Source organism: Penicillium chrysogenum, assembly GCF_028827035.1.
Source record: "Penicillium chrysogenum strain IBT 35668 chromosome Unknown utg000004l_segment0_segment0, whole genome shotgun sequence".
Lineage (NCBI taxonomy): Eukaryota > Fungi > Ascomycota > Eurotiomycetes > Eurotiales > Aspergillaceae > Penicillium > Penicillium chrysogenum.
Window position 1 is genome coordinate 3,657,747 of NW_026622752.1, and position 25,474 is coordinate 3,683,220.

General features: G+C 50.3%; 11 protein-coding genes across 11 annotated transcripts; 5 read left to right on the forward strand and 6 right to left on the reverse strand.

The window, feature by feature from the left end:
- Positions 1-404: 404 nt before the first annotated feature.
- N7489_007342 (RNA methyltransferase) lies at positions 405-1,262 on the reverse strand (the record flags this gene model as incomplete). The annotated part of the gene is made up of 4 exons (XM_056713092.1): positions 405-649; positions 699-991; positions 1,042-1,140; positions 1,189-1,262. The coding sequence occupies 4 exons, from the start codon at positions 1,260-1,262 to the stop codon at positions 405-407; spliced, it is 711 nt and encodes a 236-aa protein (XP_056566807.1).
- A 176-nt stretch (positions 1,263-1,438) lies between these two features.
- On the forward strand, positions 1,439-2,614 carry N7489_007343 (uncharacterized protein; the record flags this gene model as incomplete). Its single annotated transcript, XM_056713093.1, has 3 exons — positions 1,439-1,612; positions 1,672-1,755; positions 1,790-2,614. The coding sequence occupies 3 exons, from the start codon at positions 1,439-1,441 to the stop codon at positions 2,612-2,614; spliced, it is 1,083 nt and encodes a 360-aa protein (XP_056566808.1).
- A 249-nt stretch (positions 2,615-2,863) lies between these two features.
- Positions 2,864-3,897, reverse strand: N7489_007344 (MICOS complex subunit MIC26/MIC27; the record flags this gene model as incomplete). The annotated part of the gene is made up of 3 exons (XM_056713094.1): positions 2,864-3,502; positions 3,580-3,672; positions 3,754-3,897. The coding sequence occupies 3 exons, from the start codon at positions 3,895-3,897 to the stop codon at positions 2,864-2,866; spliced, it is 876 nt and encodes a 291-aa protein (XP_056566809.1).
- A 95-nt stretch (positions 3,898-3,992) lies between these two features.
- On the forward strand, positions 3,993-6,380 carry N7489_007345 (mitochondrial intermediate peptidase; the record flags this gene model as incomplete). The annotated part of the gene is made up of 1 exon (XM_056713095.1): positions 3,993-6,380. The coding sequence occupies one exon, from the start codon at positions 3,993-3,995 to the stop codon at positions 6,378-6,380; it is 2,388 nt and encodes a 795-aa protein (XP_056566810.1).
- A 1,248-nt stretch (positions 6,381-7,628) lies between these two features.
- On the forward strand, positions 7,629-8,534 carry N7489_007346 (uncharacterized protein; the record flags this gene model as incomplete). Its single annotated transcript, XM_056713096.1, has 1 exon — positions 7,629-8,534. The coding sequence occupies one exon, from the start codon at positions 7,629-7,631 to the stop codon at positions 8,532-8,534; it is 906 nt and encodes a 301-aa protein (XP_056566811.1).
- A 2,499-nt stretch (positions 8,535-11,033) lies between these two features.
- N7489_007347 (putative RING finger domain protein) lies at positions 11,034-12,506 on the reverse strand (the record flags this gene model as incomplete). The annotated part of the gene is made up of 4 exons (XM_056713097.1): positions 11,034-11,307; positions 11,369-11,809; positions 11,862-12,346; positions 12,381-12,506. The coding sequence occupies 4 exons, from the start codon at positions 12,504-12,506 to the stop codon at positions 11,034-11,036; spliced, it is 1,326 nt and encodes a 441-aa protein (XP_056566812.1).
- An 811-nt stretch (positions 12,507-13,317) lies between these two features.
- Positions 13,318-14,901, reverse strand: N7489_007348 (uncharacterized protein; the record flags this gene model as incomplete). Its single annotated transcript, XM_056713098.1, has 3 exons — positions 13,318-14,253; positions 14,318-14,758; positions 14,815-14,901. 3 exons carry the CDS (start codon positions 14,899-14,901, stop codon positions 13,318-13,320), a joined length of 1,464 nt encoding a protein of 487 aa, XP_056566813.1.
- A 331-nt stretch (positions 14,902-15,232) lies between these two features.
- On the forward strand, positions 15,233-20,164 carry N7489_007349 (putative DNA damage repair protein Mus42; the record flags this gene model as incomplete). The annotated part of the gene is given in 6 exon segments (XM_056713099.1): positions 15,233-15,287; positions 15,337-17,496; positions 17,540-18,770; positions 19,159-19,266; positions 19,279-19,924; positions 19,985-20,164. 6 exon segments carry the CDS (start codon positions 15,233-15,235, stop codon positions 20,162-20,164), a joined length of 4,380 nt encoding a protein of 1,459 aa, XP_056566814.1.
- A 36-nt stretch (positions 20,165-20,200) lies between these two features.
- Positions 20,201-20,655, forward strand: N7489_007350 (uncharacterized protein; the record flags this gene model as incomplete). Its single annotated transcript, XM_056713100.1, is given in 3 exon segments — positions 20,201-20,421; positions 20,437-20,522; positions 20,579-20,655. 3 exon segments carry the CDS (start codon positions 20,201-20,203, stop codon positions 20,653-20,655), a joined length of 384 nt encoding a protein of 127 aa, XP_056566815.1.
- Positions 20,656-21,511: 856 nt separating this feature from the next.
- Positions 21,512-23,358, reverse strand: zrfD (putative plasma membrane zinc ion transporter; the record flags this gene model as incomplete). The annotated part of the gene is made up of 4 exons (XM_056713101.1): positions 21,512-21,770; positions 21,823-21,922; positions 21,983-23,053; positions 23,106-23,358. The coding sequence occupies 4 exons, from the start codon at positions 23,356-23,358 to the stop codon at positions 21,512-21,514; spliced, it is 1,683 nt and encodes a 560-aa protein (XP_056566816.1).
- A 506-nt stretch (positions 23,359-23,864) lies between these two features.
- N7489_007352 (serine/threonine-protein phosphatase 2A activator) lies at positions 23,865-25,444 on the reverse strand (the record flags this gene model as incomplete). Its single annotated transcript, XM_056713102.1, has 3 exons — positions 23,865-24,350; positions 24,403-24,754; positions 24,819-25,444. The coding sequence occupies 3 exons, from the start codon at positions 25,442-25,444 to the stop codon at positions 23,865-23,867; spliced, it is 1,464 nt and encodes a 487-aa protein (XP_056566817.1).
- Positions 25,445-25,474: the final 30 nt, after the last annotated feature.

The following is a 25,474-nucleotide window of genomic DNA, read 5'->3' on the forward strand; positions in this document are numbered from 1 at the left end:
CGTTAGATTCAACAAGTTGGTGAGAGAAATCGCAGGATAAGAATGTAGGCGCGAGCCGGACAAGGCGACAACGCGATTCAGAATATGCACATCTGGGTATCAGGCGGGTCTGCAACCTGGGAGTGGGTTTTGCCGTGGCTCGGGTCGCGCAGGAGAGAGGAAAAAGAGGAGGGGCGTGGCGGACAGGTGGTTGTAGAGAGAAAATGGGTTTCCAGGATAATGAGCAAGGGACGGGTCACGCTAACCCGATATGGCAATCAGCTAGATGCCTGAATTCAATAGAAAAAGGCTCAATAGATACATAATTACGACAATGAAGAATAGAGGGCAAAAAAGGAAAAGGTACATTATTGATGGTAAAAATACATGAATGAAACCATTGTCGGATGAATAGCAACCATAAGTCATGACACATTGAAATCCCCATAGAAAATACACAACGCCTTGCTTGCACCCTCCATACAATAGTGCATTACTGTAGCCTTGCCACCGGCAGGGACCAGCTTTGCAATCTGTTTCAAGTCAGAGGTCCTTGGAATGTAAAGAACCATGTGCTTGCTGAATACTGAGTATTCATCGTACAATCTTTGGAGGGAATATGGCTCCATGGTCTTCAGGTTGAATACCCGATCTGAACGATATCCGGGGCCTGTTACATTTAGTTCATGCCACAGAAGCAATAATTTGGTGACACTTACCTCCCCAGGGAGGGCTAGCAAAGACGACACTGTACGGCGCCAATTCTTTAAGCTGGTTCTTAAGAATCTCGAAGCAATCGCCTTCGAACCAAGTGATCTTGTCCTCCACCCCATAGACCTTCGCATTGTGTTTTGCGCACTTTAGGACAGCAGGGTTTTTTTCAATCGCGTAGATTCGTTTCCATTTTCCGGTCAAGGCAAATGCGATGGTGTTTCCGCCTGCGCCAGCGAAGGCATCCACGAGAATACTGCGCCCAGCAGGCGCTGAGTCGGCAATTTGTGAAGCTATTTTGCTAATTAAAGTTAGCAGGCAGCCTAGAATAGTAGCGAAGTGGCCACAAACTTGGCAACTGGTTCTGGCGTGACGCCAAACCAAGCATCATCGGTCAACCATACACCATCGTCGTACTTAGAGAAAATCCGGTAGCGCTGTGCCCAGTAGCTGGTAATTAAGTTAGCATTGGTATTTTTCAAGAACAATTACACTTACTTCTGGATGTCCCAGGGCACTTCTTGCAAACTGCTGTAGTGATGCACCTCTGGAGGCGCGTCTTCGTCTGCCATGATGCGATAAAGCGAAATGATCAATCCATTCTCGATAACTGATAAAGATGGGTGGTGTTTGCATGGTTTGCACCTGCGTATCTGGCCAGCTCGCACGAGGTAAACACACCTAGCTACAGCTTCCCTACTCAGCCTCATTCGATCAACGCTCGCAATATTTATCATAATAGAGAATTATGTTCGGCGCGTTAAATCGCTTCATCGGCCGGCTAGACGGGGAGCCTGGCCAGCAGCCTCGTAACGGCCCCAGCGACAACGCATTCGGTTTCCAGGTCCTCCGCAACAAAGACCCAGAGCTTCCTCTGGAGCCATGGTTTGACTTTATCGTGGGAATCAACGGTCATACAATTGTGAGTATACATGGCATTCTACTCCCGCCCATTATAGCTTCGCTCACACTGACATACAGGAAGATCCGGACCCGAACCTCTTTGCGACAGAATGCCGAAATTGCGCTGGGGGAACCTTGACACTTGAAGTTTGGAGTGCGAAGGTAAGGATACAGAAATGGTATATCTGGATTCCAGCTAATTGTATATCCTATCAGGGTCAACGGACACACACAATCACTCATCCTATACCGTCAACAAACCCCTCCCTCGGCCTCGCGCTGCAGCTTGCCCCCCCTCTCTTCTACGCAAAACATCTGGCATGTTATTGCAATCCCATCACCGCTCAGCCCCGCATACCGAGCCGGGTTACTTCCTTACTCAGACTATATCATCGGAACCCCCAGCGGGACGTTAAGAGGGGAGTCGGCACTAGGGGAGTTGGTTGAGGATCATCTAAATCGTACTCTGGTTCTGTGGGTTTACAATAGTGAATTCGATGTGGTTCGCGAGGTCGAGCTCGTTCCTACCAGGGGCTGGGGTGGCGAAGGCGCCCTTGGTGCAGAACTGGGATTCGGTGCTCTTCACCGACTACCCATTGGACTTGGAGAAGAGGTTGAAGGACCTGGGGAGGTTGTATTCGAGACACGTGAGGATGGCACTGCTTCCCCGGTGAGCGGCCCTGCAAGCGCTGCCCCGGGCACGGCAGCTCCATCGAGTACCTTCCTAGTCCCAGCAAATATCGCATCGCCGCCGCCCCTGGCCTCCGCTCAAGCAAGAGGTGCTTCGCCATCAGAGAGCAGATCGTCCGGTCGTCGTGCAGGGAGATCACGCCCAGTGGCGTCACCCAACAGAGCCTTTGATGATTACTTTGCAGAGGGTGAGGAGAAAAGTCGGGAGCAAGACTATGCGCCCTCGCGGCATGGAACTCCTCTACCCCCGCCGCCGAAGGTAGGAGGCCAGTCCTCTCACTCGGAAAGCCCTGCGCCAGAAGGATCGCCAGGACCGACGCAGGAAGAATGAAGGAATGGTTTAGAAATCAGAAATCAACTCTAATGTAGAGTATGACGAAATCGAATAATGTCGATCATCGCAAGCTTCCTGTTCCTAATGGCAAGCGTACACCGATAGAGGCTTGTCAGATCGCCTACTTTATGACTGAACGATTCGAACAAAAGGAATCAATCCGGTTATGTCTTCGGATCTACGAGTTCTAAGCGTACATATGCAACAAATAAATCCGCTCTATAGCCCCAAACAGCCGGGCTATATTTAGTGGCCCTTGCTCACCAGCTCTTCCAACTTCTTCCGGGTGTCACCAATCTTCTCCTCCATCATCTGGCGCGCCATTCCGCTGTGCGCAATGCCGGTGTACCAGATGTGCTCTGCACGCTCACGGATAGCCACGTGCTGCTCCGCAACGGCAGGGACCTTCTTCTCGTACTCCCAAACCAAGTCTCCGACATTCCGCATCGTCACGGGCAGGAGGGCGTAGGCGGCAGCAGTACCGAAGGCGAGCGGCGATGCAGTGCGGAGGAAGATGCCACGGTTACGCGAGACAATCGAGCCGGCCATGGCGGTCACGACAACATAGACACCGCCGGGCAGAAGACGCTCGCCGGACTCGGCAGAAGGTGCGAGCGAGGCAACAGTGTTGGTAAAGCAGTTTTCGATGTTGAGGGCCCGAGACAGGAAGTTGTTGAAGCCCTGCTCTGCGGCAAGGGAGTGTGAGTAGAGGAAGAGGCGAGCTTGTCGGACCTGAGCGGTCAGGATGTCTGTCGGAGTGGGCGAAGAGGGAGCTGCTTGCGCAGCTGGCGCGGAGACCAACTTAGGAGCGGCTGGCGCAGCAAGCTGAGAGGGTTTGGAGGGTTCAGGAATGTCGGCTGGGAAGTCATCGTAGATAGGTTTCCGCTATATTAGGGAAGCAGTCGTGTGTCAGACCAAGCCTTTCAGACTTTAAATAGAGCTGGGGACAGATATGGTCATACATTGTCTCGGGGCTCTTCTGCGAATGCAGTCTTCTTGGGGTACAGAGCAATACCTCCCGCGAGGAGAGTGGCTGCGATCGGAGCCACAGCCCGCTAGTCACGAGTCAGCATGGACAAAACATTTGGGAATCAATTGCATCCAACTCGAAAGGACGCAATTATAAAAAGTCATACCTGGTGCAACATCGGCCGGAATGACATCCTGAGGGTGTGGGGGAGGAGAACGGGAGAGTAGCTGGTAGTGAGGATGAAGCAAAGTCGTGTTGGAGCAGGACGGGAATTCTTCGGCTCGGCGGAACCTCCAGAAAACTCCGTCATTGCCCGTTCTCCTTGACTCTATGTTCCTTTCGATAGGGGATTTGCGAATTTATAGTCTCCAATGGTTTTAATCTGCTTTTGATACAGTATCTACAATGCTTCGCCCTTGGCGACGAACATGGACATGTCGCAAATGCCTTCAACTGCGGCCCCAATCTCGAGCCTTCGAGAGTGCCGCATCTTCTCCGTCAACGTCGTTTGAGTACATTCCAGCAGATAACAGTGCACCGAGGAAGAAGACCGATGACCATACTCTGCGCCGCGTTTTTGATTCCCAACCGTTCTGGAATGAGTTCTCCCAGCAGCGCACCAGCACAGTCCCAAGGCGAGCTGGATTGGTCCAAAACCAGTACCTGACAAGTCCTGAGGGCTTCAGGACATTCGCAAATATCTCGCTACAGAGATGCCAGGCTATTGTAGCCAAGGTACTTGCTGCTTCGACGGTTGAAGAATACAGGGCCCTAGCACGAGACCTCGACCAGCTGAGCGATCTCCTGTGTCGCGTCATCGATCTGTCCGACTTCATTCGAACCATCCACCCCGATCCGCGGATACAAGAAGCAGCCACGCAGGCGTGGGCTCTAATGTTTGAGTATATGAATGTTTTGAACACAACGACCGGGCTTCATGAGCAGCTCAATAAGGCCTTGAGCGACCCCGACGTGACATCGTACTGGACCGAGGCAGAACGGATTGTGGCACAAATCCTCAACAAAGATTTTTCGAACTCTGCAATTCATATGCCACCAAATGTGAGGCAGAGGTTTGTAAATCTCTCCAATGATGTGAGCCAGTTAGGTTCCGATTTCATGAACGGCGCGGAGCCTGCAAGGTCCCAGGTGGTCTTCAGTGCCAACAGCCTCCAAGGATTGGACCCTATGGTTATCTCCAAAATCAAGCGATGGAATAAGAAAGCGCCAGTTCCGACTATGGGAATTGTTCCTCGACTTGCTCTACGCTCGGTGCATGATGAAGAAGTTCGCAAAGACATCTATCTCGCCACCCGAACATCCAGCAAGCGCCAAATCCAAAGATTGGAGGAACTTCTAGCGAAGAGGGCAGAGTTGGCACAACTTACGGGCTACAATAGCTTTGCGCACATGACTCTCAGCGACAAAATGGCCAAGACACCCGAAGCAGTATCAAACTTCCTGACTTCGCTTGTGTCAAGCAACCAAGGTCCAGTCCGGGAAGAACTGTCCAAGCTGCAGGGCTTGAAGGGAGACTCTGCCCTACGGCCCTGGGACCATGCATACTATGTTCACAAGCGCGTGCTAGCGTATTCGCAAGCTCGGCGCTCTCGTCACATGGGTGTTATCAACGAGTTCTTTTCTTTGGGCACGGTGATGCAAGGTCTCTCTCGACTCTTTGACCGCTTGTACGGTGTCCGTCTAGTCCCTCATGAAGCATCTCCCGGCGAGACTTGGCATCCAGACGTTCGTCGATTGGATGTAGTGGATGAATCGGAGAATCACATTGCAGTCGTCTACTGTGACTTGTTTACGCGGCCGAGCAAACACCCGAATCCGGCTCACTTTACTCTGCGCTGCTCGCGCGAAATCTCTCCAGAGGAGATCGCCGAGTGTGCCTCTATGAACCAATCTGCGCACCCGAATGACGGCATGGCCACTGGTGTAGATCCGCAAACTAACACTCTGCGCCAACTCCCAACCATTGCCCTCGTGTGTGATTTCCAGGAACCTCAGGCCAATGGCACCGGCCAGCCAACTCTCTTGAGTGAGCAGAGTGTTCGCACCTTGTTCCACGAAATGGGCCACGCTGTCCATTCCATCCTAGGCCAAACCCCTCTGCAATCTATCTCTGGTACTCGGTGCGCCACGGACTTCGCCGAACTGCCCTCTGTGTTGATGGAGAGCTTTGCGACTGCCCCGGAGGTGCTGCGCCTCTACGCGCGACACTGGAAGACCGACGAGCCTCTGTCTGAGAGCATGATGCAGAGCATGGAGCTAGACCGTACTGCGCACGGGTCTATCTATGGTGCCGTCGAGAATGAAGCACAGATCCTCATGGCGCTCGTTGATCAGGCGTATCACTCAATTCCAGCCGAAATCAGCTCAGCTGGCATTGATTCCACCGACATCTATCACCGAGTCTTTTCTGAGTATTCCAGTCTGCCTGACCCAGACAATGTCCAACCGCCTACCTCTTGGCAGGGCTTTTTCGGCCACTTGTACGGCTACGGTGCCACGTACTACAGCTATATCTTTGACCGCGCGATCGCAAACAAACTCTGGCAGGACGTGTTCCAGTCTGGTCAGGCGGCAACCGATCGTGCCGCCGGCGAGCGATACAAGAACGAAGTTCTCCGCTGGGGTGGTGGCCGCAATGGCTGGCAATGTGTGGCTGGTGTCCTGGGAAGCAGCAATCCCTCCAATACCAACGGTCGACTGGCTGAAGGTGGCGATGAGGCTATGCGCGAGGTTGGTCGCTGGGGCCTCGGGCGCGAAGGCGTGTCTGGATAATGTGACACGAGTGTACTTTAATTGCCTTTCGATACATCTATACCTGCCTTAACGGGCTTTTGTAAATAAACATAGCTTCATGATACGATTGGGTCTTCTGGCCTTTTCGATTAAACTCTTGAGGCTTGGACCGGATTCACCGTGGACAAATGACTCTCAGCATCGAATACGTTCAGCCGCACAGACATCCTGGGCCACATGTGCACCATATCCAATAGGAGCCTAGTTCAACGTTGGATACGATGTCCGAGACTAGGCTACTGCTAGGTACGGAGTACTACATAGCGCCACCGTTGTTGGCAAATGGTGGGGGTGTTGGAATGTCTCACTGTCCCTTCAAGGTTCCAAGGTTTGTCTGAGGTCTTACTAGATTGCAACCTCATTTATTATGCTTGAGAGGTCTTCAGACAAATGCAATTACTAAATAGACGATAGTGTGTTCAATATAGGAATAGGCAATCGAATTAGTATGACTTTTCCATAACCACCAGCAGCGTAATTATCTTTTCCCGGGTCCAAGTGCCGCTGACGTCCTCTCACTTTCGCTGTGCATGGTGGCTTGCTTAGCGGTAGACCTGGTCCCAATAACAGGAAAAGTTGTGAACTTGTCTTGCAGATATATTACCGAGGAAAGGCACATGCTCTTTGTGTATATATGAGAAGCAAAATTGTATATGCGCTTTGTGTATGTTTGAGAAGCAAAAAGGATATGTATAACGACGGCTGCATGATTCGAACATGCGCCCGCGAACGGAATTGATTTCTAGTCAATCGCCTTAGACCACTCGGCCAAACCGCCTTAATTGAAATATATCCACTTTAATAGACATAATCAGGAATTTCCTTTAAACCACAACAAAGAAAGAGGGCTGAAAAGCCTCATTCCATCTGTTAGTCACATACCACTAGTAAGGTAGTAGTATTACAGGTAACGGAAATTCCCCTGGACAATACATATGTTAGAGACTGTATGAACCGCAGTCTTACGCATCTAGGCCTTCTGATCTTCTTCTTCTTCTTCTTCCTCTTCTTCTTATACCTGCGAATCGACTTGCAATAAGTACGAAGTACCATATACTTCATGAGAATTCACCGCTCACTTTGCTTGTACATATGGGATATTGCAATTTCAACCCTCATTCGACCCCTGCTCAACTAAACTGAATACCGTTACGATAAATTATTTATCCCAGACCTTCTATCCTCTTCTCTCAAACCTCGCCATTTATACCAGTCTATTTATTCAAAATGCCTAATGTCCTCATTGTCGATGACAATGCTTCCTTCGCCTCCAGTGACACCTTCTCTACTCAAGCTTCGATAGAGCAACCACGACATTCGCTCCGTCGAAGAAACACAGTCTCACAACTTACAAGGAGGGTTTCTAAGAGAATATCCCAAACAATACTCAGAGACAGAGTTCAAGAACATGCGCTAAGCGAAAAGAACCTCAAAGACCTCAACGATGCAACAGATATCAATCTGCACAACTTATGCTCACCCGCTCATCAGCCTCATGGGGTTAAAATATACAACAGTATCCACGAAAAAACCGAGGAGGAATGCGCTGTTCTTAGCGTGGAAGAAGCGAGAGATATACGCCTTCATCAGTCGTATGCTACCTTCTGTGAAAACTTTACGCTGTCAGGAACAACAAGTACGAGGAGGAGGTTTGACTTATCAATGGGGACGGAGTGGGCAGAGGAGCATATACAATCCTCACACACGGATCCGACTCTCGAAAACAACGGCACACCTGCGTTTTCGGGTTCTCATTCATGTCCTAAGCATATAACGGCCCATTCAAAGACCAGACCAAGTACAGTCGCGTTCCCAATATCATGTCCATCTACGTACTTCGACGATACACCCATGCCACCCCCAGCAGCTGCCGAGAAGCCCACTTCAGAATTACCGGTCACAAACACACCAAAGGTTGAGGAAGACTTGAACAAGATCAGTTCTGAGATAGCGCCGAAAGCTAACTACCCCCAACCACCACCTCACATCATCACCCCAGCTGTGTGGATGGACATGCAGCGCGACAAGCAAGAACGCAAAGCAGCTCGACGGCAGAAACTCCTCAATCCGTTTCGATCGTGGTTCTTGACAAGCCAGCCCTCGTGGGGACGGAGACATGAAGTCGTCGAATAACGGGTTTGACCATCGGGTTCTTCTGTCAGGTAAAGCAAAGCGTGTCTGAGATATTGGACGGCTTTTGAATTTACTGGTCGTATTTTAAATGAAATAATATCTTAACCAGACAATCCATAATTGCTTTTTGCTTTGAAGCGTGTTATCACATGCCTGGACTCCGCATGGTCAATCTCACGTTGTCTTCCAAGCGCCCCGGTTTCAACGCCATATACGCCAATTTTGAAAATGGCCAGCTACTTGGACCTTTACGTACGTAATTTGACGCAGCGAGGCTTGTCATGTATAATATACAATGTGATGGGGTAATGCCCTAGTCTTCAATACTAGTCTGCAAGGAGTCATGAACTTCTACAAGGCAGAGTAAATGAACTACTACATACCTACCTAGGGAAACATATTTCTTAAGCCATTCGCCATGGTTTCCCTAAACGAAGTGTCTCGGGTATAAACGAAATGTACTCTGCGAGTCATTGGTGCATTCCATTGGTGCTAACGCACATCACTATACACTATAAGATAAGACAGGCGCAAACGCACTGTTCGGGAAATCTGACCCTTGTATGCCAACGTCTAACTAACCCTGAAAGAATTTGGGATATTTCACCATTCACTACTGCATGCCGGACTTTATAGCCAACCCGAGATCATACGACGGCAGTTGCCGCTGTGGTCTGTTTCACGATGCAGGTTTCATCGCCTACAGCAGACTTAACTGTATGGGGTACCATTCCTTCCGTGACACGGAGGGGGGAAGGAAAAGAAAACGGCGAGGAGACGAGTAGTTTGCGCTGAAACACATTTTACGCAGGCCCAATCCGTGACATCAACGGCTATCTCCCAGTCTATATCTCAGAGATGAGTACGGACTTCCGGGTGCCAATAAGGCTGTCAATGGTTGAATCATATCCCTCTTGCGCTGGGTCTTGTTTCTTATAACCTCTGCCCGAATAATCCGAAAAGGAGTACCGTTTCGGAACTAGCATATGAAATGCTTATAGTTACTTTCTTTAGGCTCTAGCTCTAGCTTTTCTATAGCGGAATCTCCAGGTGGATATAGAGGTTTAGATGATATGGATATCACCGAGGTAATACTCTATTTCGCTAATATGAAAGCACAAGAAAAGGCAAATATGAAGTATCTGTCAAGTGAAATGATAGCTGAAAATCTGAAATCCTTCGTCCAATTGACCGTTTTGATTTAAATTTCTTTTCTCTCTGGACATGACTGTAATTGCTCAGGTGCTACTTGGAGAGGGATGGGGGATATATATATTCACCATGATGTGAGCCTCTTACCAAGTCTTATACATATAAATATATATATGTGTACTTTGGTCCTACAATACCTGGCTAAACCCAGGAACCACGTTAGCTTACCATCTACTCATTGGAAAAAGGAAGACTTGCCCGTGAGGGAAACCATGGATGTTGGATGTCACATTCCCAGGCCGAGGTCCTGGCCAACCATATGGTTAGCTAGTACCCTCCTATTGTTCGAGCAGGAGATAGAATGTGTATGTCTGCTTCAGTTGTATGAGTACCTAATAAAGACACGATTTCCTTATCATCACCAAGGTCCTAATCCGTCAGGCTCAAGCAGACAGTAGTATATATACCTAGGCTAGGTAACAAAGGCAAACTAAGGGCATCCATGGATGGAAAACACCCGACCCTTGGTAAAAAGGGTATATTTGAAATTGACAACAAATTTCTGCTCAATTTAACAAAATAAGATATACTTAGGAAAAGTCATGTATCTTCCGAGAAGTTGTAAAGCAAAAACCAAAAAAGTTGGACTCGCGGGGAATCGAACCCCGGACCACTCCCATGCTAAGGGAGTATTATACCACTAAACCACAAGCCCAATTGGATGAAGAAGAGCAAGGTTTAATCATATATGAAAGAAAAATACTTATGGCAGGGAGAACCCATGAAGGACGTCCATGGGTAGATACAGGTCACGACGTTCCATACTCCTCGACCACCAAAATTAATAGTAATAGGTGTGTCCGCTAGACTACAATCCCAAGCCAAACGCTCATATGGCACCTATGAATCTTAAACAAACCGGAACAGCGACATCACGGATGTGTGATGCAAGGACCGACCCCAGCATTGCAGCTCTAGACCATCTTCAAGGGTAAAACAAATATTCACGATCCGCTAAGTAGGATCTTTCTATGGTATACGCACTGGCTGACCCAAAGGCATATGAGAATGGATGTGTGAGATGAGTATGTACATGGGGCAGGAAGGAACAGCTTTACAAAACAGGCTCTCCGCAAAAGACCAGACATGTCTCGATTCACCGGGCACGGAGTGAAAGTACTCAGGAAAGGGGTATGAAGGAATAGAAAAAATCGATAAGAAAAGAGAAGGCATCGTACCTGCCGAATCGCTAAAACTGACAGATGAAGGATGAGTGAAACACATCCCGAAAGCCAAGGGGAAAAGAGGCACGCTGCGTGCAAATGATGACTGATATGTGGATTCCTGTCATGAGCTGTTTCCAAACCGGTTCGCAAACCAATTGGCAATTCCCCCTCCGTTGCTACTTTCACCCCGGCTAGACCGTCGGTTGCTAGACTCCCCTCCCTCCGGCGTAGGGGACCGGCGCGGTGAAATCCGCGGGGAGAGTCGAGACTGAAACGAAGATAACGAGGATCGACCGCTGCGCATAGTGCGAGAAGAACTGTGACGCCGGTCGGATCTCGGCTGCTCAGGACTATCCTGGATCACCACCGGATTCTCAGAGGTGCCTTCTCCGGCTCTGTGGAATATACCGTTAGCTGAGACTTCTCGGTTCGTGCGTACAGCTCATGTAGACTTACCCTGTGTTTGCATTGATGCTGCGCCGGCAATGCGGACAAGTGTCATGTTGGGTCAGCCATGCATGGATGCAGTTGAAATGAAACCAATGCGTGCATGGTAACACAGTGACTTCCAAACCGAGTTCAACGTTATCCATGCAAATTGAGCACACTGCCTTTCCTTCAGATCCCATCATCTCCTCATTAACCTTTTTCTTCGGTAAAGCGTGGATAGCAGCATCTGATGCTGGCGGTGCCGCAGTGCTTGTCCCTCCAGTATTCTCAACCAGTTGTGTGATGACTTGGTCAAGCTCCTCCTGTGAATATACTGCATCCCCGCTTCGAGTCATATTGAGAATGGCAGACAATATTGAAAGAGCATGTGGACTTGCCGGGCCACGATTTCCACGTGCACGTCGCATAGTTTGTACCCCAATGTCAGCGCGAACGGCATCCATGATCCTAGAACCTGATTAGTCCGCTAACAGTCACAACAGATAGAGTCATTACATACTCATTTATGTTGATACGCTGCGGCGCATCTCCATTGCGGGGAGATAGGCCTGGGTGACCGCCCGTGAGGTGGTCGTCCTCGAGCCAGTCGGGTGACGTAGAAGATTGAGGATGGAAGGGGTCGTCTCCAAATCCCCTGTATCCACGAGGGTTTGGCTCCATTAAACTTTGCAAAAGAGTGTCAAAGCTTTGGATCATCATCGGAACCATAGGGTTCGGGCCATTGTTGCGCTGACCAGAAGGCATCCCAGCATCAAGTGTCGCACTGCTGAAGGAGAAACGGCCGTTGGGCGATCGATATGTGTGCACGGAGGAGAATGGCGAAGCGCCGCTTCCAAGAAACCCAGGGCTTTGCCGTTCTTGTGATTCTTGTGGTTCTCGTTCCCATGGATTGTGGTCTACCCACGGGTTGACGCGCGGAGGCGACGAGGAGTCGGCACGGTGTGAGGGTGAACCTTCAGAAGGCGGTTCTGGGGGAATTTCAATCTAGAGTGAGAGGCATTGTTAGAGTTAAATAAACCAAGAGAGAAAGCATGCGCTGTACTATTTCTGTGAACTCGGATTGACAATGTGGGCACGTTAAATCACCATCCCTTATCCAAACCCCGCCACAGGCATGGCATAACATGCGGTCGCCGTTATCCATGTTGCAATACAGACTGGTAATCAGAGAGTTAAGAGATGTTGTACAACACAAATGTTAGGATTGAAGCTGATAGAATGGATAAGCGCCAGAACAGTCACGAGGCATGGCCTTATCTGCGGAGAGTGATCACAGTTGGGTAGATGACCATAATTTATTGGACAAGAAAGAACAGGAAGGGATTGGGGGAGATTTGGGGGGTAATGTATCACAGGCGATGGTAAGCCAACATGTTAGAACAAAGAATGATTGGAGAGATTAAGTGAGTGAGTGAGCCTTGAGAGGCTCTGGAGGTCGGCAAGAGGCAATGACGTTGATCGCCAAATCGCCCCCATAGCCTCAAAAAGGCAAAGGGAACAACACCCGAAACTACATATATGAAACAAAGAACCACGTTTCATGACAAAAATAGATGGCCATCAGTTTTATTTCCTCATATTTCTCCCATTTAAAGTGTGCGTTTTCATATCAGAGAGTTTGTTGTGACGCAAGGGGAAGGAGGCCAAGGAGGCGAGGTACATATAGCTCATATTATATAGAAAAAGTTAAAGCCACTTTTTACATTGAAACAGAGATTAAGACTCAACCATATGATCAATTCATAAAGAAACTAGTAGAAAGTATATAATAAACAGCAATAAATGGTCACTTTTTCCATGCAGGGATACAAATTCCTCGCGATCATCTCATCCCTGTTAAATGCAGCGGGGAGTGAACTGAAAAAAGAGACAGCAATGGATATCACAGGAATGATGCAATCGAACCGGTCACCTCAAACACCCCGATGAAAAGACGGATGGCAATGTCGAGCAGTCTACTTGATCTCGAGAAGCTTGACGTCGAAGATAAGCTTGGAGTTGCCGGGGATACCAGGGAGGGCCTTCTTGCCGTATGCGAGAGAAGGAGGGATGGAGATGCGACGCTCACCACCGACAGCCATGCCGGCGACACCGATGTCCCAACCCTTGATGACCTCGCCCTTTCCGAGCTTGAAGGTGAAAGGCTTGCCCTTCTTGTTGGAGTCGAAAACCTTGCCGTCCTCGAGCTTGCCGATGTAGCGCATAGCGACAGTGTTGCCGCTCTTGGCAGCAACACCCTTTCCAAGCTTCTTGTCGTCAATCTTGACTCCACGGACCTCCTTAACGCCGAGAGTGCCGGTGGGCTTGTCGCCGGAGGGGGTAGGGCCCTGCTCGAGGTTCTTGGCGAACTGGACCTTCTTGTCGGTCTTGGCCTCCTTCTTGTCATCCTTCTTGTCATCCTTCTTGGCCTCCTTAGGCTCAACAGCGGCGGCATCGCCGTTGTTCTTCTTGAGTTTCTTCTGCTGGGCCTTGGTCAAGGCGGGCTCCTCAGCCTTGGTAGACTTGGCCTTGTTGGCCTTAGCCATGAGATCATCGAGGCTGGCTTCCTCCTCAGCGGCGCGCTTGTTCTTGCCCTTCTTAGCCTCAACGAGCTTAGGAGCCTCCTCCTCGCTCTCAACCTCGGTGACTCTAGGGTCCTCCATATCATCAAGGTCATCGCTCTCATCGTCATCCTGCATGGCCATGAGGTCATCCATGTCGAGCTCATCCTCATCAGGAGACAGGTCGTAGTCATCCTCGTCATCCTCATCATCGTGGTCATGGTCGTGGTCGTGGCTTTCATCGAGACCAATGACGTAGTTACCAGTTAGGAAAACAGTGTGGTTACCAGTGACCTTGAAGAACACAGGCTCACCCTCGCAGACAGTGATATCCAGAGGCTGTTGGTAGTTCTATAGGGGTATTAGACGTCGATATTCAACGGATCGTGAGAACTCAAGAGGGTATTGGTCTTACCTGGCTGGGGCTGAGGGTGCAGACAACGTTCTCATCGAGCTCCAGGCCCTCCTCGGACTCGTCATCCTCATCGTCAAGGGCAGGGCCCTTACCCTTAATGAGCTTGGAGATGGCAGCCTTCAGGTCGAAGTCCTCGTCATTCTCCTCCTCCTCATCATCATCCTCGTCCATGGCATCCTCGAGGTCCTTGAGGGCAGCAGCTGCCTTGAGCTTACGGGCCTTCTCCTTGTCGCTAGGACCGCCGTTGGACTCCTCCTCTTCCTCGGAGTCCTCTTCATCCTCATCACTGTAGTCCTCGTCATCCTCATCATCCTCACCGAGGCCAAGACCGGGAGGAGCGCGAACAATCTTCAGAGTAGAGCGGGGAGGCTTGCTCGAGTCCTGCTCATCCTCGAACTCTGGGGCCTCATCGGGATCGATAGCAGCCATGCTGATGCGGAACTAGATTCAATGTCAGCACAAGCTATTGAATAATTGATGATCACAGTAAGACTAACCGAAGCAGCAGCATTGGGGACTGCTTGCACCATGGCACCGGGAGGAACCCGGAGCGCATAGACTGCGACAGGCTGAACAGCAGACATTGTGAATAATTAGAACAAATTCAGGGAGATGAAAGAAGCTCGAGTTCGAAAAAGAGAATGAACCACGTGGAAAAGGATGTGGATGAAGGAAAGGAAAAAAAGAAAAGAAAAGAAAAGATGCTACCAAAGCAACAGATGCGGCAAAAAATTGGAGAAAAAAAACTCGATCAATGAGATCAGCGAATCTTTCACCGCTGATGTATTGCCACGAGTCACCGCTTCTGTAAGCTTGGGTCCACGTGATGATTACCGAGCTTCGCGAAAGGGCAGCATCGTTATTTCTTTCGCCTTCATACTTTCTTATCGGTCATGATGGTTGTTGTAGCCCAAGATGGGCTCCCGTCATGAGATAAACTCTAGTGCAGTGCGCAAACGCATTGAAAATCGTACGTTTAGTTTAAATATCAGTCTCCGCTGTTATCTGACCGTGTCTAGACGACTTCAACGATGAAGAAGGAGAGGAGTACGAGGCCTCCAGCTTCGGCGGGTTTGGAGACTACATGCGCCGGAAAAAAATGAAGCTGCAGAATCTTGATGCGGAAATTCGAGCAGCAACTGATGATTGCCCGCCAATATTCCGTGGTGTAGTTGCCCATGTCAATGGGTACACTCAACCTTCCCTGCAAGACCTGCACCGTCTGATTGTCAGCCACGGGGGTGGCTTTCTTCAATACCTAGATGGCAAGACCGCAGCCACTCATATCATTGCCAGTGCCCTGACACCCAAGAAACGTGAAGAGTTCCGCCGCTACCGCATAGTGAAACCTACGTGGGTGACAGACAGTATCGAAGCAGGACGTCTATTGCCATGGGATGAATTTAGATTAGTCGATGAAGGCCAGGCACAGCGAGTGCTCAAATTTGATGATGGCCGGTTCATCAGCCAGACAAATAGCCCTCGCCTAGGTTACAAAGACCAATCAAGATCCAGCTGGTATAGCTCTCAGCTCCGAGATATGAGCAGAAATAAAGAGCGTCTCGGCTCTCCATCAAAGCCTGTGACCCCGTCTATGCGGTCGAAAACCCCACCGATGGTCACACCAACCATGCCGAGCCAGGCATCCCAGTCAGATTATGGTGACTTCCCTAGCTTCACTATGGAGAAAGAGGATGAAGCCCACGGCCCTCAGCATCAACAAGAGACACCAGCCAGTGATGTAGCACAAACTACAATGCCACAGCAAATTCCCAATTCCGATCAGGTGCCCATTTCACCAGATCCATTGGTTGATCTCGGACCAACCTCGCTCCTCGACCAAACAAGTGCAACAAACCCCGTTTTAACTTCTGAAGAATACAACGCACGGCTCCTTTCTGACCCAAGGATGCAGAAGTCCTCTGCTGCCAACCCGGAATTCTTGCAGCAGTTTTATAGGGAGTCGCGCCTCCATCATCTGTCAACGTGGAAGGCGGAGTTGAAAGCCCAACTGCAGGTGGCAACGAAGGAGAATGCGCAGTCTCAGAGATCGAAAAAGAAACCCGCGCCTGGATCACGACGGTACATTCTGCATGTGGATTTCGACTCATTCTTTGCAGCTGTCTCAGTTCTAAATCACCCCGAGCTTCAAGACAAGCCGGTTGCTATTGCCCATGGCCCTGGATCAGGCTCCGAGATTGCTAGTTGCAATTATCCTGCACGTGCTCGAGGCGTCAAGAATGGGATGTGGATGAAAGGTGCTTTGCAGTTATGCCCAGATCTCAAAGTCCTGCCTTATGATTTCCCCGCCTATGAAGATGCAAGTCGCAAGTTCTACTCCTCGATACTTGCTATTGATGGTACCGTGCAGAGTGTCAGTATCGATGAGGCTTTGATTGATATTACAAATTTATGTTTGGAAGCTGGTGGTTCAGATGGGAAGGCTATCTCAGAAGGATCGATATATCGTGAGCAAGCCAAAGCGGATGAAATTGCCCAAGATTTACGCGATTCCATCAAAAAGAAGACCGGATGCGCTGTCTCCGTCGGAATTGGCAACAATATTCTGCTCGCAAAAGTGTCCCTTAGGAGAGCCAAACCTGCTGGACAATTTCAATTAAAGCCAGATGCTGTTCTGGACTTTATTGGAGATCTCACTGTTTGTGATCTTCCTGGAGTGGGCAATAGCATGGCAATTAAACTCGAAGAGCTGAATGTGAAGTTTGTCAAAGACATCAGGGATCTCTCGAAAGAAAGACTGATATCTCACCTGGGACCCAAAACTGGAATTAAATTGTGGGAATACGCTCGCGGAATCGACCGAACAGAAGTTGGCGACCAAACCATGAGGAAATCCGTTTCTGCTGAGGTTAACTGGGGAATTCGATTTGTCAATCAGGACCAAGCGGATGACTTTGTGCGTTCTCTGTGCGAGGAGCTGAATCGAAGATTGACGGAAAATCTGGTGAAGGGGAAACAGCTCACCCTAAAGGTCATGCGTCGATCGATGGACGCTCCATTGGAGCCGGTCAAGCATCTCGGCCATGGGAAGTGTGATACATTCAACAAGAGCGTTGCTCTCGGCGTTGCGACCAATGTAGCAGAAACCATTGGGAAAGAAGCAATATCGATGTTGAAAAGTTTCAACTTTTCACCTGGAGACCTGAGAGGTCTGGGGGGTGCAAATGACCAAACTTGAACCAATCAAGCCTGGCCTTTCAGGCCCCGAGAGCAGCCAGCGACAACTAAACTTTCAGAAGTCTCCATCTCACAAGAAAATAATTCCAGATGCAGATCCCGACGAGCTGGAGAGTCCGCAGAAAGGTGACTCTGTTCGTATTCAGGCGGATCCAGTACTCAGCGATAGTGCTCACAAGCCGCTCAATATTTCGGGGTCCCAATTTATTATGCCCACTCAAGCAGACCCCCAAATCCTTGCTGAACTGCCTACGGATATCAGATCAAGACTTGTTGCACAGGGAAAGCCGCGCCAGGATTCTCGCTCTGGGTCTCCTTGTCCTCCCCCACGTGAAGCACGACGGCCTACCCAAGCAGACCTTCCCCCGCAGTCCCAACTGGACCCAGATGCATTGGCGGCGTTGCCTGAAGATGTCCGGCAAGAAGTATTGGGATATTACAACAGCCCAGCCACTAACCCGCCGCACGCGCCGGCAGTACCAGAGTCGCGCCCATCAACATCTAGCTCTCTAAAGCTGAGAAGGCCGCTCTCACCACCGAAAAAGAGGCGTGGCCGCCCACCCAAGTCGGCAACGATTGCGAACAAACCTAAGCCCAAGCCTCTGAGCCAATCAAACTTTGGGTTTGCTCTTCCACGCCCGGCGGCCGTATCTGCTAGTTTGGATGAAGAGGCGTTGTCTAGACAATCGTCACCAAACATTGAAGAGCCAGCCGAAGCTTCAGCGGAATTCCTCGCTGCTCTACCTGAAGATATCAGACAAGAACTCCTTGAAGAACAAAGACGCTCCCGCATGCAGCAGCAATCGCGAGCTCCTGAACCTGCACAAAGACCTCCATCTCGGGCACAGGAGGCCCCTCCTGCACCAATCACTGTAGAGAAACCTCTACCTCTACCCCCTCTCCCCAAGCGTCCCGTATTTACATCACAGCGGCTGTCCCAATTGCCAGATTTGCGAGATGCTGTTGGCTCATGGCATGAAGCCTTTGCAGCTGATGGCCCGTATAGCGAAGATGTTACTTCGTTATGTAAATATCTGTCCAGTGTGACTATGCAAGAGAAGGATGTGGACAAAGCTGTGTCAGTGGTCAGCTGGTTGATGTGGTTGGTCGATGATCATTCGCAGCAGCAGGTGTCTAAAGAGCCACCAGGATCTCGACCAGAGGGAACCATAAGCTGGAAAGAGGCTATAGAGACCATGCAGTACAGTATTCAGGTCGCTCTGGAGCAGAGAGACCTTCCCCCTGTGGACTTTTCGTAAATGATACCCAAATTTTATGCATATATCGTTGACTGTATATACCTAAACGAGCCCAAAAATACACAAAGTACATGTGCTGGAAGTTGCCCACGCCCTTGAAGGAGGCCAGAAAAAAAGAGACGGAAGAAATAAAGTATCGAGGGCCGAAGATGAGATAGATCCAAGTGGGGTCGTGGCTCCACATCTCCCAATCTCCGATCCCCTATCTTTTACCCCGTATCTTCACCCTTTTGACACAACAAACCCACCATGGCGCCTGTCACCCACGGTCAATTCTCCTTCAATGTCGACACATTCTATGTCGCCGCGTCGGGAGGACAGGTCCACCGCCGTGCAGCACCAGCCGAGATAAAAGCCCTTTACGATACCTCGACTACAGACAAGAGCACACCAGACCACCCAGGCCATTGGTATGAAGCCACAGCTCCTTCACTATGGCCTTCCACCGTCAAAGGTCAAGGCGACTGCTAAGATGAGGCTCTTGAAAGCTGTGTAAGACGGGAGCCTGACTGTACCCAAGGAGAGCCTACAGATCGAAAAGAATCTGAAGAAGGAATGGAAGAAGCAAGATTCGGAAGAACAACCTCAGACCAATACCAAGACCACAACGACGAAAACTGTCACCACCAAGACTGTCACAGTTTCTAAGACTGTTGCGTCCAAATCCACAGAGAGCAAGACCACTGCATCCAAAACCGCGGCCAAACCTGCAGCGACCAAGGCTGCTGCCTCCAAGAAAGATACCGCGTCCAACGTCGCCCCCAAAGCCACTGCGGCTAAAACTGCAGCGGCAAAGCCTGCGGTCAAACCTACTACGACCAAGGCTGTCCCTAAAGCCGCGGCCAAACCTGCTGCGGTTAAAGCGGCTGCTAAAACTGCTGCTGCCAAGCCTGCTACGCCTAAGGCAGCTCCCAAGAAGGCCACGGCACCCAAGGCCGCTACCGCCAAAGCCACGCCAGCCAAGAGAAAGAGGACCTCGAATGACGAGGAAACACCCAATAAACTACAGACCGCCAAACGCCGCGTGTATGCCAAAAAGGCACAACGTGACACAGATGTGCCCACGAATAGCCACCCCGAGCCGAGCGGATGGTCTGAGCAGCCTGAGTATGAGGATGCGCCTCCATCGTACGAATTTGCCTGCAGAATGGTAGATATCTTCCCCCTCATTTACAGACGCAAATTATGTCATTCTAACTTGCCTGATCAGGACGGAGAACATCCTTATGATGCTTTAGACGACCAGATGGACATTGACTATGACGGCGAGTCCTCAGACCCACCATCTCCACCCAGAACCCTGAAAAACACCCTGGGTCTACTCAATGGGACGTACAAAGTTCGTTCCTCCGATATCGAAAACGGCTGGCCGGACGCTATGCCGTACTAAGGGATCACTTTATCTCTCCGCCTTAACGGAAACGAGATGTGGGGGGCATACGAGTTCGGGGCGTTTGAGGGTGTACTGTGGATTCCGGAACGACCTATGAGGGCTTCCTTTGACAGAGTTCCGTTTAAGTGGCGTGGACGGGAGACCGGTGAGGGTGAAATGAGCTTTGAAGATTACCAGGAAGGTTGGATTGAGTTTTTGGGCGATGGTGATATTGTTGGAATGATCGACTGCTGTGGGGAGCTCCATTTCCGAGGGTAACGGATCGACAGTTTTGTCCGGACAGCCAGTGATCTGCGTGATGAATGGGAGGGATACAATGAAGAGCAATATGAACGAGAGAGGAGGGGCCGGTGGGGTAAGTGGTAATTAGTGAATGCTAGGCAATGGATAGCTTGTTTCAATGGTTTCTAGATGGTGTATTTGATACCTACAATGAAGAGGAATATGGACGAGGACGAGAGAGCAGGGCCCGGTGGAGCAGGTGGTGAATAGTGAATGCTAGGTAATGGATAGCTTGTTTATATGAGTCCCAGGTGGTCTATTTGATTATAGTCCAAGGTAGTCTGGCAAAATCCTCCCTGGGTGGCCGAGTGGGTGAGAGACACGAGGTCATCTGATTGCTGGGTAGAACAATGAGCCCGGGTGATACCGCATTGGGAAGCTCAGTCAATGGTGAAACTGGTCAGGGTTTCGATCCTCGCCAGGAGTAGTTGGGGTACGGATTTCTTTTTTGCTCCTTTCCTATATTAGGCCACACTATTAGAGTCTCTTCCTTCTCTTGCCTCTCTTCCCTCAGCTCGTGCCCGAGTAGCGGTAACAACTCTATCTAACATGATTATTCTAACATTATTAGGATAATTATGTTGCTTTTGGTTATCTTCTACTGAACACGTCACTCATGGCATTCGCACGAACTTGACACTGGTGGTTACACCCAACCCTGCAACCTGCTCTGTCCGCGTGTATGCTCTTCTTGCTATATACATACGAGACAAAAACCAGTGGCCTGTCTCAACAGGTGTCCTAATTCTTCCCGGTGCGTGCTCTTAGGCAGTAGATGGCCGACTTGTCCTTTTGATTGATGTAAAGTCCGAGGACATGGCAAACAGGTTTGATAGGAAATATAGAGATTTAGAAAAAGTCTTGTCTAAGTGGCGCTTCATCAGTTACACTTGTGATACTAGCTGACAAGCCAAGTATAATAATACCACTGACCAACGTTCTACATACAGGCTTACAACCGGCAGTAGACCGGTTGTTATTCTATTGATTCTATTGACAAAGGAATCCGACTGTCCAGCCTGTGACAGATCAAATATCCCAGTGCATCGGCACCCGGAGAGTTTACGCCCAGGCGCCAACGATGCTCATGCAGAAAGCACCCAAAAACACCAGGATACAGGCATAGACCCTTCTCTTCCCGCGGAGAATGCGCCAACTCTCGTCACTGAGGAAGTCTTCCGACATCAACTCCACCAGCGAGGCGAAAATCAGAAGTCCAGCTGACATGGCATTCATGACACCAACAACGAGTAGACCAACCTCCGAGTCTGGGCTGTAGAGTGTATGGGTTGCGAGGCCAATGGCCTGCCCGATTGGGGTTCTAGACCTTTGTCAGAATCGTCGAGTCTGGAGTGAGTGGAGAATCAACCTACGTGCATCCATACGCAAGGGACATGATCCATGGCTGGATTTGCTTTTCTGACCAGGGAAGTGAGGCAATGCGGGATCCAAGAGCCAGGCCTTCAAATGTTTCTGTGTTTGATTTAGTCAAATGCACTGCTCCGATCAAGCAGACGGATATGGAGAACTTACGATGGAATACAATGGCAATCAGCAAAATCACGAATTCACTGCCAACAGATACACTGAGTGACATGCCGATAAACACACTGTGGAATAGAATGCCCATCTCAAGAAGGTAGACCTGCATGGTTTCTTTCTTCTGCTTCTGCTCAGGGGTTAAGCCGAAGGTATCGTCATCACGCTCCACGTCTGTCTGGATAGCCCCGTTATCCTTCTCATGGTGAGTTCGAACATCGGATGCAGACGCAACTCGAACTACATCTTCAGTGCCTTCTCCCATACGATTGATTGCTCGGCTTATGCTCGCGGACCTTCCAATTAGCGGACCCATATCTCGCAAATGCCGGCCATCCATTCCAGCAGACTGCGAGCTGGGCACTCTAGTATGATCGGGATATCTAGGGACATCAAGTGTCGCAACCGGGGCTGGAGTCGCATCCGCAGGGCACGAAGCTGGCCTTTCGGCTGGGACCTTGTTTCCTCCACGGCAGATACTCTGGGCTGGACTGAATACCATTTCAATGACAGTAACGAGAAAAATACCACCAAGCGCAATGGCGCCTGGCATGGCCGGATAGTCCTTTGTCCAGAAATCAGATAGACATGGGTCTCCCAGCGAAGTAAACGCCGTCGGAAGGAGATGCACAAATGCTGTTGCGATGAGGACACCGGTTCCAAAATGGGTGACGAAAAAAAGGAATGCAGGTGGGATATGCATTCGCGGGAATCTAGTTGCGAGGATGGGGAATGCGCACGCAATGCTCGAAGTGGCCAGGATGATGAAGAGGGCCGCAACGTGCAGAGGCAGGTCGTATGCCCCGCGGGTACCTCCCTGGGCACAACTTGATCGTTTGACTGGCTCCGTGTACTGTTGCGTAGCAGGTGCTTCCAGTACGAGGGGCTGTTTAGGTGTGAAATACCGCTTCAGACTGTCGAAGGAAATGACTGCCGAGACAAGAAGCACGGAGAGCAGCCACAATGCCCAATCCTTGATACTCTGATATGATGGGAAAACATTGTTATCTGGATCTAGTCCTTTGTGACCGGTTCCAATATTAGTACTTTGGGGAGCGAGGCGTCCTGTTCACTCGTTAGAAGGTTATTGCTTATAGTATACGCTTGATGTTCATACCTGACTTTGTCAGGGACGCCTCGCACCCCGTGCCAAGGCAATTCCCTGCATCCTTTTCCTCCAGTGAAGGAATGTCCTTCCAATTAGAGCTTCCACGCAAAGTTCCTGGGCCAGGCTCATCATCTTTCTTCTCGCGGGTGTTTGAGATGCCATTGAGGTCTTGGCGGGTAGTCAGGTCGGGAGAAAGGAAGCGCGGGTTCTGATTCCACCCATCATGCAGCAAAGTGTCGTCAGTCCGAGAGGGGCAATTCATGATGTGGTAGCCTACGATGTCGGACCGTGTTTCTAACCTGACTATCTCGACTCAGTGTAACAAGTGAAAATTATAACCAATTCGCCCCAAATGGGCATCAGGCAGCGTCCCGAGGGCTTGGCATTTGGTGGGCCTCCGGCCCGATTTTCCTTGGCAGTGGACCAGCAACTATCGCCGTGATTCGTCCAGTCAACACATTCGGTCCGGTATTGGCCGATCCACGAATAACCACGAATTCTGGGGGCGAGATGCTTGCGTTGCCAGCCCTGCGAAGTGTGTGATGTGGAACCGAGGCTACTAAAATAGACCAAGGAGTCCAACGGGTCCCCAGAGCCATCGTCCTGGCGAGATTGATCCAAGATTACTAATGCACCGGCAGGGTCCACGGGTCAAGTGCGAGTTGATGAGTATCTGCGATTGACACAGGAACTAGTTGTTACAAGAGCGCAACAGTGCACATCCATGGATTGATATTCGTATTACGTATTTCATATTCTTCTTCATTGTCATTTTGCCCAGGGAGCCTTGGTATGCACATCCGCATTACCATCCTGTGAAGGCGAAGACTGGAGTTGTGCAGACCAAGGTGCTCTGGTGGGTGCTATGGGGCCGGGGCGCATGCTTGAAGTATCTTGAAGAGCAGAAGGAACTCTGGTAGCGCCGCTAGGCGTTGAGCCTGGGACCCCCTCTCTTCTCGCACCGGCCCATGGGGCTGCTGTCGAGCCCATCGACGGAACAGCCTGCGTGCTTGCCCCGGGCTTAGCCCAGGGAGCCTGGGTCCCAGCCCCAGGCATAGGACGGGTAGCGGCAACAGAAGGGTGGCCAGAATCTGGCGCAACAGGACGTGCCTGAGGACCAGATGTTGTATGAACAGTGGAAGGGGGCAGAGGCGCATTTGGATCACGGTCCCAGCTGAACAGAGACCCGAAAGGGAAGTGCTGTACCACAGGGAATTTCGAGAGAACCTCCGCGTTGTACATTTTGATCATCCCCTGTAGTGAACCGTCAGCGCGAACATCCTCACCGGATAGAAAGAGTGCGGACCTTATTGATCTTGCCCCAGCCAGCTCGAATGCCAGAAATATCGAACAACATGGGGCTGTGCTCCCAGAATGGGCCTCTCTTCACATCATAAATGAACCCGATAGCGGAGAAATATAGATTAGTTTGGCGTTCTCTTTCAACAACCTTAGCATTGGCGACCCCAGCCGGGTCAGGTGCATTGAGAAGCGAGCCTTCCTCGGGAGTCAGGTCATTATCATTGATTGCAGGCGATAATTGTGCAGATCCAAAGATATAAGGGACGAATGAGTGATCATCAAGGCCCCAGACACCGTGGGAACCAGCAGGCTCAAGGTTGTATGTCTTAATGAGTAGTCTGACAAGCTCCAGATATCTAGGTGACAACAGTCAGTAAGGGACGAAGCATATCCGGCGTAAGAGATTCTTGATGGACGCACGGATGGATCACCCCGACCACGATTGCTCGTTCCTCCACGCCTGGATCGGTCTTCGGGAACCCGTTCAGTTTCCATATTCCGCCCAGGAAGGCCAGAAAGCTCAGCTCATGACCCGTACCATAGTCCAACCGCTGACCACTTCCCCAGCTGCCCAAGAAATATGATTTCAACTCCGTCCCCGCTGTTGCGCCCTCATCCGGTGATCCCCGGTTCAAGAGGTCAGCTGGTAGGCAATCCTTCAGCAGGTCGGATGCGCGACTTTCGACCACCTCAGTCCATCTCCGAAAGCTGATATTTCCAAACCTCCGCGGGCCGGTATCTGGTGGGACCTCCTGTATTATGTCTTCAAGTTTCGAGAGAAGTCGCTGCAATTGTCGAACCGGAGCGGAGTATTGTATCGCATCGCTGTTGAGTGTCCAAGTTTGTATAGTGTTGTCGGCCGCCTTCAGCGGAAACATAGACCGGTTGAGTTGTAGCACCCACGTCATGATATCAATGTAGGCTTTGGAGGTCAGGAAAGTCGATACATCTTGCGACTCGTGGATCTTTTTGTTCGGGTTGATAAATGTGTGCGGCGTAGAGGGGTCCAGAGTGGACAACACACGGATAACCGTGCCATTAGCCATGTTTGCTGAGAAAATCCGTTGGAGAGAGGA